The sequence below is a fragment of the Mesoplodon densirostris genome, chromosome 13 (genome assembly GCF_025265405.1).
Source record: "Mesoplodon densirostris isolate mMesDen1 chromosome 13, mMesDen1 primary haplotype, whole genome shotgun sequence".
NCBI classification, from domain to species: Eukaryota; Metazoa; Chordata; class Mammalia; order Artiodactyla; family Ziphiidae; genus Mesoplodon; species Mesoplodon densirostris.
In genome coordinates this window covers 66,317,888-66,330,154 of record NC_082673.1, presented here as the reverse complement: position 1 = coordinate 66,330,154, position 12,267 = coordinate 66,317,888, and the positions used below count along the sequence as shown (strand labels likewise).

Here is a 12,267-nt window from a genome sequence, read left to right as displayed (position 1 = left end):
TGGAAGATGTAAGAATTTGTAAGAAAAGAACTGAACCTCTACTTTCTAGATCTGAAAAAATATATAAAAATCTGAAAAAAATATAAAAAATACTAGAGATTAATAAATGAATATTGCAATCAAGATATTTAGCTTAAATGTAGTATGTCCTGCCTTTTTGTAGTTATGAAGGTATCTAAAATCAGCAAGAAGATAACCAGGTCAATTTGAACATCAAATTTCTTTACCTGCATATTAATCTCTTTAGGAATGAGAATACTGTTGCTAGGCAGGTACAAACTTTAAATAACCGAAACTGTGTGATAGCCATGGTGGGAATCAAAACCTGTGGAAAAAAGCACAAAAATAAATGCATTAAGGTGATTTTGTAAGCTATACTCGTGTTCTGAAGTCAACCTGAAAAGTCCTACTATGAACTGTAAAAATCAGACATATTTTTTACTCTCCTTTAGAAAGTACAAATATAACACAGTAAATTAAAAAATTAAAATGTAAATCATATTGACAAGAAAGTTTTGAAGAGTTTTGAATAGTTGGGAGGAAAAAAACCTTTTTGAACTATTCTCAGAATGGTTTTTTAAATTGTACTTAAATTATCTATTTACAATTTATTTATAATTTGTTTTCTATTAAAAAATGAAAAATCAAAAAAGTATAAAACAGTATATACTGAGTCTTCTGTACCTTTTGAAATTTGAATCATATGAACATATTAATACTATTCAAAATATTTAAAACTTTTAACTTCTAAACAGATACATTTTATCATACCCATTTTGTAGATGAGGAAATTAAGACAGGTCAAATAACTTATGGGCACATAGCTAATAAACTGGAAGTGAACTATAGAGATCATCTAGTCCAGTGGTTCACACATATTTAAAGAAATAATGATAACTGGGCCCACCCCTAGTAAATCAATTAAATCATATTCTCTGAGGGGTAAAGTCCAGTTATAGCTAATAAGCCAACAGAGAAGATAGAAAATACTCAATAGAAAAGGTAGCAGAAAACAAGGTAAAGGAGAACAAATATTAGATGGGACAACGAATAGCAAGAGGATAGAATTAAACCCAACTGGAGCAATAATCTCATTAAATGCAAATTTAAAGCCAGAGATTGTTAGATAGGATTAAAAAAAGGAATTATATCATTACATGCTGCCTGCAAAAAATGTACTTTAAGTATAAAAACACAAATAGGTTAAAAGCAAAAGGATGAGGGAAAAATATACCATGCTAACAGTAATCGAAAGAAAGTTAAATTGACTATTTCAATGTCAGAGAGTAGATTTTTAGGGAAAATAATATTAGCAGGCATAAAAATGTTCATTTCATAATGATAAAGGGGTCAGTTAATCAAAAGTACATAAGAACCTGAAACACATGTCCCTAATAACAAATTATGCCAATATCATAAAAGAGAGGTGACATTACTAGAGAGTCTGCAAATATGAAGAGTATATTGAGAAAGTATTATAACTTTATGCCTATATTTGACAAGATGAAATGGACAAATTCCTTGAAAGAAACAAGTTATGAAAGCACAGCAAGAAAAAACAGATAACCTGAAAATCTCTGTATTTATTAAAGAAATTGAATTTGTAGTTAAAAATCCCCCAAGCCCAGATGGCTTCATGAGTGAATTCTATCAAATACTTAAGAAGTAATACCAATTCTACACACACTGCCAGAAAACTGAAGGAGAGGGATTTTTTATCAACTCACTCTTTGAGGCTACCATTACACTGATACTAATCTAAACCAAAGACATTAGCAGAAAAGAAAACTAGAGACCGGTATCTTATGAACAGACACAAAACTCCTTAAAAACAACCAACTAGAAATAGAAGGGAACTTTCTCAACCTGACCAAGGACATCTATGAAAAACCCATAGTAACATGAGACTTAATGGTGAAAAACTGGACACTTCCCACCTAAGATTATGAACAACATAAGCACATCTGCTTTTGTCACTTCTGCTTAACACCGTAGCAGAGGTTCTGGCCAGTGCAATCAAGCATGAAAAGGAAATAAAAGGCATTCAGATTGGAAAGGAAGAAGTAAAACTGTATCTATAGTCTATGTTGAAAATTCAATGGACTCTATTATAATCAACTGTATTTTTATGTTAGCAACAAATGATCACAAACTAAAATTTTTAAAAATTATAAGAGTACAGAAAATATAAAGTACTTAGGGACAAATCTAATGAAAGACTTATGTATTGGAAACTATAAAATACTGCTGAGAGAAATTAAAAGACCCTTATTCACTTAAAGATCTTTCATGGCTCAAAGACTTGATACTGTTAAGATATCAAATCTCCCTAAACTGAACTACAGATTCAGTGAAATCCCAATCAAAATCTCAGCAAGCTTTTTTCTCTAAAATTTGATAAGCTAATTCTAAAATTCATATAGAAACGTAAAGGACCTATAACGGTCAAAACAAGGTTGAAAAAAATCAAAGCAGAAGGGCTAATACTACCTGATTTCAAGATTCATTATAAAGCTACAGTAACCAAAGTGATGTAGTACTGGAGTCAAGACTGATAAATAGATCAATGGAATAGAATGGAAGGTATAGAAATAGACCCACAAAATATGAACAACTGAAATTTATGAACATGTGAAGGCCATTCAGTGGAGAAGGGACAGTCTTTCTGACTAATAGTGCTGGAAAAACTGGATACCCATATGCCAAAAAAAAAGCCACCAAAACCCAAAAAACTTCAATCCATATTTCACACCATTTACAAAAAGTACTCAAAATGGACCACAGACGTAAATATAAAACCTAAAACTAGGACTTCCCTGGTGGCGCAGTGGTTAAGAATCTGCCTGCCAATGCAGGGGACATGGGTTCGAGCCCTGGTCCGGGAAGCTCCCACATGCCACAGAGCAACTTAAGCCCATGCGCCACAACTACTGAGACTGCTCTAGATCCTGAAAGCCACAACTACAGAGCCTGTATGCCACAACTACTGAAGTCCACGCACCTAGAGCCTGTGCTCTGCAACAAGAGAAGACACCACAATGAGAAGCTTGAGCACCGCAAGGAAGAGTAGCCCTCGCTTGCTGCACTTAGAGAAAGCCACAAGCAGCAATGAAGACCCAACGCAGACAAAAAAACCCAAAAACTAAAACTAAAACTACAAAACTTCTAGAAAAATAAAACTGGACAAAATCTTTGTGACCTGGGTTAGGCAAAGATTTTTTTAGATATGACACCAAAAGCGCAATCCATAAAAAAAAAATGGATAAACAGGGCTTCATCAAAATTTAAAACTTCTACAATTCAAAAACAATAAAAAGACAAGCCACAGACTGCAAGAAAATCTTTGCAAAGCATGTATCTGATAAAGAACTTGTATCTGGAATACGTAAGAACCTCTCAAAACTCGGTAAGAAAACAACTTAATTTTTTAAAAATGGGCAAAAGGTGTGAATAGACACTTCACCAAAGAAGATATATACAATGGTAAATAAGTACATTGAAATAATGGTCAACATCATTAATCATCAGAGAAATGTAAATTAAAACAACACTTAGTGCTCGCTTTGGCAGCACATATAGTAAAATTGGAACAATACAAAGAAGATTAGCATGGTCCCTGTGCAAGGGTGACACACAAATTCGTGAAGCGTTCCATTTTTTTTTTCACTTTGTTATACAGCAGAAACTAACACAACATTGTAAAACAATTATACTCCAATAAAGATGTTAAAAAAAAGAAACTTAAAAACCATTACACACATGTTAAAATGGCTCAAATTAAAAATACCAAGTACTGTCAAGGATGTGAAGCAACCATAACTCTCATACATTGGTAGTGGGAAGGTAAAATGATACAGCCATTTTGGAAAACAGTTGGCAGTTTCTTACAAAGTTAAACCAACATGTAGCATATGACCCAACCATTCTACTCTTAGGAATTTACCCAAGATAAGTGAAACCATACACCCATTCAAAAATGTGTTGTTTTTGAATAGCAGCTTTATTTTTAATAGCTCCAAACTGGAAACAACCCAAATGTACATTCACAGGTGAATGGATAAACAAATTGTGGTATATACATATAGTAGAACACTACTCAACAGTAAAAAAGAATGAACTACTACTACAAGCAATAGCATGGATATATCTAAAAATAATTAAGCTGAATGAAAGAAGCCAGACCAAAAAAGAATATATACTATATGATACCATTTATTAAAAAAAAACTCTAGAAAATACAAACAAATCTCTAGTGACAGAAAATAGATCAGTGGTGCCTTGAGATGGGGCAGGAAGGGGTGGGAAGGATGGAGTACAAAGGAGCACGAGTAAACACTTTTGGAGGTACTGGATATACTTACTATTTTGATTGTGGTGATGGTTTCACAGGAATGTATATATTAATCAAAACTGATAAAATTTTACATTTAAAAAATGTACAGTTCATTTTGTGTCAACTGTAGCTCAAAAATCTAGTAAAAACCATCTAATAAGACATTAAAAAAACAGTATTATGTCACGAGTTTTCAGATTCTGATTAGAATCTTAAAAGAATTCATTAATACCATTATTTTACATTGATTATTTGTAACTATGGAGAGCCAATTTTCAGTAGGAAACTAAGTCAATTAGTTTGACAAGAAACATATTACAGAATTTCTCTAGGAATGGAACTGACTTCACAGCAGCATTTCAACACACCATAATAGCTAACTCTTACTCTAATACAAGCTTTCTTAGTGCTTTACATGTAATAACTCGTTTAATGCTCAGAACAACCCTATGAAGGACTGGAGGTAAGTATTATTTTATTCCTATTTTAGATAGGGAAACCAAGGCACAGAGTGGTTAAGTAAGCTGCCCGAAGACACAGAGCTGTTAAGTTACAAAAGTGGAATCTGAACTCAGGTAGTCTAATGATTGAGTCCTAAAAGATCACACTCATAGTGCCTCCCTATGATTAAATCAAAAGATATGATTTATATAAAAGAAATGCTAAGGAACTGGGAACTAGTTAAAGCCGTGGCAACCACAGGATAAAAAAAATTCTCAAAAATGGCAAAACAGGTATTATTTTGCAGCCTTTTAAACACAGTCATTATTTCCAAATATTTCTTTACACATTTTAGTCACCTACACCATATATGTACTACATATATTATCCTAACAATCACTAATATAAATATTTCTTAAAATGAGTTTTGGCATAAGTTAGAGTTAAATATATTAAGTAACCATAAGTTTCCTCATTCAGAGACTCAAAATAAATACACAAGAGGTAAAAGGAAACTAAAATTTGTTAATTCTTGAGAGATGGTTATTTTTCCAGTACAGAGGTAGAGTAGATCCCATGTTAAATCAAGTCACAAGAAATTACAGGTATGTACACACACACACACACACACACACACACACACACACACACACATACACACAGAGGAATGATGTTTCTGACAATGGAATTTTATGTTTTAGCTTTTCCTTGCCTTTCATCTGTCAACGGAGGAAAAGTACTGAGTAAACATTTAGAATCATGATTTTTAGGTCGGGGTAATTTGAATATATCAATGTATCATCCAACTTCTTAGCTTTCTCAACCAGCAAACTTAAGATACACTGAAGTTAACTTTTCTGTTCAAGGTGAGGCAAAAACTAATAACCAAGTCACAACTAAAACTTATCTTACTCCTAGTCCATCAGTAAAAAGTTTCCAAGCAATCATTATAGTTGGTTAACACCAATATTTGGAGTAGAGTGATTCCATAAAACAAAAAAAGAAAACATAATTTAATATTTTTTTCAAAATAAAAAAACATAAACAGTATATTTGGACTTCAGTTCTATACATATTTACTTAAAAGGGAATAAAATGTAACTTAAGTAATAATGATCACGGAGCCAAATTAAAAGGATAGCTGTATGTTCCATCTACGTAAAACTGAGATGCTGACTTTTATTTTAAAATTATCTTAAATGGGTATAAGCAATGAAATTTAAAATATAACATAAATATTTAAATCTCCCTGGATAAATATACCATCACTGTACTAATATGCTATTTTTAAAAGTATTTCATGTGGATTAAAGGAGAGAGCACTGCTTTGTTCTCAATTACTAGATATGAGCAATAACCTCCTAAAGTCTTGAAAAGAGCATGTAATAATGTTCTCAACTAGTAAGATATTACACTGACCGGTTAAAAATTACATAATAAAAGATGGTGTTCACCTCTGATTGGGGGGATGGTACAGAAGCATGAAGGAACTAAGGTCTGTATCTCAATTTGAGTGGTGGCAACACCAGTTTATTTTACTGTATACACTGCTTGTGTACTATACCTTAATATGAAAGTTCAAAACAAAACAAAAATAATAAAAGTGAAACAAAACCAGAAAGCAAGGAAAATGCAGTTAACTCTTGCAGTACCTGATCCTAAACTGCTCTGTAGAGCCACTATTGCCAATCCCTTCTAAAGAAAGGCAAAACACTGTCTACTTCTAGGGTTAGAAGGGTATAAAGGGCAAGTAGACTCTTTTCAGTAAGAAGAGTTCCAAAAGGCTCCCTTAGCAATGTTCATGCATTTTGCACATGTGCAGGTTGTATCGCCATATGCGTTGAATGATTTTCTGAATGCCTATGCCTGGAGTTGGCCTACTAACTTGAGAGGATGAAAAGAACGTGACTCTAAAATAAACTGAACGAAGAAAATATTAAGAATTTCACTGTTCAAGTAACTAAAATACTTCTGTCAAAAACATCCCCAAACAGCAATTTAACAGGATTCAAAAAATGCAACGTCTTTGACTCCTCCTTTCTCTTATCCCCTTACATGCAAACTGCCAAAAAGACCTAATTCCATTTCCCAATACTATCCACATTCTTCCCTATTTCCACTGCAATCTCCCTAGCATAAGCGTTTATTACTTCTTGCTGAACTATTGCAAAGTCTTTTTAATTGCAGTATTTTTCTCTTACTGCACCTATATTTTCTATTTTGTACCATAGTTATTTCTATATACTGTACTCATCCTGTACAATCCTTCCCGTGAGGATCCTATTCATCTGTTACCTCCAGTTACTATTTGCAAAATAAGACGTGAAAGAAAGGTTTGATTGCTTCAGTATGGGCAGAATGATGTGAACAATTAAGATAATGAACAAAAGCTTCATTTTAAAGCTAATTTGTAAAGAATAAAACTCTCAACCAAAAGAAAGCAAACTTCCCTAAATGAAGATTTAGCCTAAATTTTCAGAAAAATTATAAACAAAAAAAGAGAGCTAGAAAAGAGACCGTAGAGCATGTGGCATTAGGGAGAAAAGGGGAAAGAGGTGAGGAGATACTCTATCAGGATGTTTTGAAGGGAGAAGACATTTAATATTTAAGGACTGGGGAAAAGAGTCGGTCTCGGGATTTACATCAGTGAAGAGTTGAGAATAAGTTTCATATAAAGGCTTGGTAACAACGGTCATCACCCTGCCACAAATATTGTTATGTGTCATTGTTCAATAAGTATTTGTCAACTTGAATGACTTTAATGGTAACTAAAAATAAAATTTAAAGTTTTGTTCCAACAGTAAATCAGAAAGTGGGACTATTATTGACACCAGAATAGAATTCTCTCCCTAGCAATTAAGAATATCCTCATTCTGTGGAAAAGTTGCTTTTGTGATTAATAAGAGAAAAACTAATATTCACTGACTAGCTACTATGTGCCAAGCACTACTTAAGTATTATCTCACCATAAAACCATCTTATGAGATAGATATTATTGTTCTCTTTTCATAGAATTGAAGCAGAGAGTAAGCTCATGTTTCCATGTTCCCACACCCAATGATCTAGATTCAAATCTAGGTCTATTTAATTCAAAAGCCAAGAATACCTCACTAACAATAAACATTCTTAGTAATTCAGTGATGGTATTATAAGTTCAAAGATAAATTTTCCAACCAATTGCAGCTGAAATGGGGGAAAATGCAATCATGTTAACCATCAAGCAACACTTTTGATTTTATCAATTACACTGATTTGAAGGCAGGAATCAGTTCTTTGGGACCCATACTTACTTAATGTTCCAATCCATTTCAGCGTGTGTGTGTGTGTGTGTGTGTGTGTGTATCACACACATGTATATTTAGCACCTACTATGTAACAGATACTACCCCGGGTGATGGGAAACACTACTGACCCAGTACACAGAAACCCTGTGTATGCTGCTCAACTGTCACAAGCTAGTGACAATGCAAGGGACTAGGGAGGCAGGGCCCCATCAGTCTTGCTCAGTTGGTATTTCTAGATCTTAGCCAATGCTAAGCACATTGTAGGTACTGAAATATTTGTTGAACGAAGGGAAATTATCATTCCTTGAGCACTCAATATAGTTCTAGACAATGTACCTTCTATGGCCTCACTGGAATCCTAAAGACAAAGGAGGTGAGTTTCACTATTCCCATTTAACAGATGAGGCTCAACTGCTTGTGAAGTTCACATTCACTCACCCAGAAGTTAAAGAGACTGACTCCAAAGCCCAGGCTCTTCCCACACCATACATCCCATTTAAGAAAACTCTTCTTAAATTTTACACTCATTGCCTCAGTTGATTTTTGAAACGCTCTCTAGATCACCAATCTGAGAAGTATACATCTTAAGCTACTTGCATTTTTACTCCGTCGAAATATTTTCTAGAACTGAGAAATGCTAATATAATCTAATTTTAAAACTAAAGTTTCCTTAAAAATTACTACAAAAATACAAAAACTTGAGATATAGCCGAAATAAAGTTCAGAACCATAAAGCAACCTACCCTCAGCGCTTTTGGACAAATGACATCTCTAGGAAATCAACAGGAATGACAGTTTGGCTGTGTCAAGTGAAAAAGATTCACCTACAATTTTAAAAAAGAATGCTGCATTAGGAACTGAAAGATTAAATGTATCCTTCCTCCCTGTAATTCCATGTAAACTGCTGGCGAGATCTTTTCAGTAGTCACTATATCACAAATTGTTAAATAAGCCAAGCCAAAATCTATGTTGGTACACACTAAACAAGTCACTAATTGCTGTATTTCTAAAACTATATTTTTGAATTTTTTAATACCAAAATTTGAAACACCATATAGTCTAGTACAGAATATCCTCAAATTAAGTTTGTAAATCTCTGAAGTAGGTTAAGGTATATCACAAGGCTCCAAAAATAAAACCACCTGACCTCACTTAAATTTGAAAAACCAAAGTTCGGTAGCGGCAAGAGAAGGGGAACTAGAAGTAGAACGTGAGAGCAAGCGAACACTGGACCATCTAAGGCAACTCAAAATCAGGCCCTCAAATACCACTGAGGCTCTTACAAAGGCAGAGTAAAGTCTCCTGAAAGGCTCAAAAGGAACGAGTTCCATAACTAAAATGTTTTAACTTCAGATTATCCACTTGAAATTGTCTGATAAAAAAAAAATCATACCCACTGTACAGATGCGAAAAACAACAGGAGCGTTTTCAGGTTGCACAATCCGACGCCATATGTACGGCGTTTGGTGAAAACGCTCTCAATTGCTCCAAGTGGGTGCCGAGTGGACTGGGATTTGGATTTTAGAAAAATCTGCTTGGGAAGGAGCAAGGCCTGTAGAGGAAGGGCAGGAAGAACGGGCAAATTTCCCTGTGGGGGGCGAATCTGGGGACTCGGGAATTCCGGTTGCAGCCCCGCAGCACGGTCTCCCACGCGTGAGCCCGCATGGTCAGGGCTGCACGCCCGGGGCCCGCTCCGGGTCGCGGTACCCTCACCCCAGAGGTCACCCTGACCCGGAAACAGTACCATAGAGTGGCAGTCGGCCTCGGTGGGGGGAAACCGGGTGGAGGGGTGAAAAGGAAGGTGGGAGAGCGGGAAGTGCGGGGCAGAGACGAGGGCTAACTGGGGAAGGGCAGAGGACACCCCCGCGCCAAGACCCGGGTCCGGATCGGGATGGGGGTTGGGGAGGGAAGCCCCTCGGCGCGCGAGCCGCACACACTCACCTGCCCCTCCCCCTCCCCGCCCGCCCGGCGGAGGCTCCGAGTTGCCGCGGGCTGCGCGCGCACACAAGGCGCGCGCACGCGCGCTGCCGGTCGCTTCCTCGAGCTTGCGCTCCGCCGGTTCAGTCCCAGCCCCGCTCATTCAAAGCCGGGCGCGCGCTCCGTCTCAGCCGCCGCTGCCGCCGCGCAGCTGCCATAGTCGCCCCGTCTTCGGGAAACCCTCCCCCAGCCCCACCTCCTGCCTCTCCTTAGCCCTCGAAGGCGGCTCTCAGTAGTCCCAAACTCTTGTTTCCGCACCCCGCCCCAAGTCCTGTCTTGCCCAATAGGCGAGAGGCTGCGGGTCCGGCGTCGGGGCTGAGAGCCAATGAGCGTTGGGGGCGGGGTGAGTGGCGGAGGCCGGCGTGGCAGCTTCCTGGGCTTCGTCAGGAGTAGGATTTTTGTGACCGTCGCTGGCTATACGGGCTGTTTTTTTGGTGAGTGTCTGGGCTCGTCTCGTGTTGCTCTAGTTTCTATACACAGTGCCTCCGCTCCAACCATGCCCCCTTTCCTTAAACCCCCAGAATCCCTCTACCAGATGGGACCAAGAGAAATACGTGTTTAGATTGCAAAAAATGAGGGAGTCGTAGCTGTCTCAAGATGATGGATCTGGCCAGATCTCAATCATTCCACAACTTTAGGGGTGCGAAGCGCTGAGTTTAATTCAGAATTTAGGCTCTTGCTGGTAATTTTTGATTGAATTTCCTTTAACTGGAAGTTAAAAAGTGGCACTTCACCGTGTCCCTGCATTTGTTCCTGGCTTACTTACCGAGCTAGCCACTCTTCCAAATTAAGGTGTTCTTTTTCTATGGTTCTCTCTTTGAAACCTGATTGTTTTTTGTTTCTTTTCATCCTGTATGCTGTTAAAAGACTAGGATCCTTTGCTATTGTGGGTAAGGGGCCCTCAGAAAAGTATCTGCTCCACTGTTGTAACGTGACTGGTGAGGGAGGTTAGAAGTTTATACTGGTCAAAGACCGAAAGCTGTTCATGCAAATTGTTCCTCAACCAGCCTTTTTTTTTTTTTTTTTTTTTTAACCTCTTTTTTGGCTACAACTACCTTTGTTCTGTCACCCTGACCAGCGCTTACCTACCCACTTAACTTTCCAGTACCTCCACTCCCTCCCCCCACCCCAGTCTATACCACATTTCTATTAATAATTTAACTTGTTTATCCTCAGGAGGGGAAGAAAAGAATGTTTATTACTTTGATCTGGAATTATTCTGTGTAACCTTGGATAAGTTATTATATCCCTAAACTTCAGTTTCCTCATCAGTAAAATGGCCATAATAGTGCCTACTTCATGGCTAATGCTTACAAAGCTCTTAGGGCAGAGCCTGGTGCATAGCAAGCGTTCTTAAATAAGAGCTCTTACTGCCTGCTACTAGTACTGCATTACTACTAAATCATTCCCAGTAACTACAGCTCCCTAAGTCCACTTGACCCTCCACAGTCCCTTAAACACCTGTTCTAGCCCTTAAACTCTTCAAATGCCTAAATTCCAATAATTCAAAATTTCTAGAATTTTTTTTTTGATTCCCAAAATCAAAAATCCAGGCTAGTTTACATCTTGATATGAACATGTTTTCAAAATGCTTTTCCTTAGTGACGTGTATCTTTGCTTCAAGTTATTTATTATATCCCTATGGTCTTTTCTTCCTTTCTTTAAAAATTATTCCTCAGTTTTCTTTATTAAATTTTCCATTTGCAAATGAAACGAAAGGTACATATTTTTCTAGAAACAAATAGTGAATACTTGTTTTCCAGCGCAACAACAAAACAAACAGAAAGCTTGCTAAAGACTACAAACTTAAAATTTACTTTAAAAATACCTGTAGGGCTTCCCTGGTGGCACAGTGGTTGAGAGTCCGCCTGCAGCTGCAGGGGATGCGGGTTCGTGCCCCGGTCCGGGAAGATCCCACATGCTGCGGAGCGGCTGGGCCCGTGAGCCATGGCCATTGAGCCTGTGCGTCCGGAGCCTGTGCTCCGCAACGGGAGAGGCCACAACAGGAGAGGCCTGCGTACCGCAAAAAAAAACAAAAAAAAAACAACAAAAAAACAAAACCTATCAAAGAATATTTAAAAATCATCTTCAGTTGTTGAGTAGTAATCCCATAATTGGGGATCATAAGTGCCATAATTTGGGGTCTTGCTTGGGAACCACTCTTGGCAGTGTGCAATTTGAAGTCCTGTTCTCTGCCCAAGGCTTGGGTGGAGTGGGGAGGAGGACCACCAA

General features: G+C 37.5%; 1 protein-coding gene and 1 non-coding gene across 4 annotated transcripts in view; one reads left to right on the top strand and one right to left on the bottom strand.

Moving 5' to 3' along the window:
• The window catches only part of EBAG9 (estrogen receptor binding site associated antigen 9), a 32,041-nt gene extending 21,811 nt beyond the window's left edge, over positions 1-10,230 (bottom strand). The window contains exons 1-3 of one of the 3 annotated variants that reach the window (XM_060115994.1): positions 10,000-10,230; positions 8,802-8,882; positions 228-325 (exon numbers count right to left, since the gene is read on the bottom strand). In XM_060115994.1, the coding sequence (XP_059971977.1) occupies positions 228-310 (83 nt within the window). In that variant the 5' untranslated portion in view covers positions 311-325; positions 8,802-8,882; positions 10,000-10,230. Of the gene's footprint in view, positions 1-227; positions 326-8,801; positions 8,883-9,451; positions 9,968-9,999 lie in introns of those variants that run through there. The other 2 variants (XM_060115993.1, XM_060115995.1) reach the window with 2 other exon arrangements.
• Positions 3,555-3,661, top strand: LOC132501104 (U6 spliceosomal RNA). Its single transcript, XR_009534144.1, has one exon. It is a non-coding gene; the product is annotated as a U6 spliceosomal RNA (small nuclear RNA).
• Positions 10,231-12,267: the final 2,037 nt, after the last annotated feature.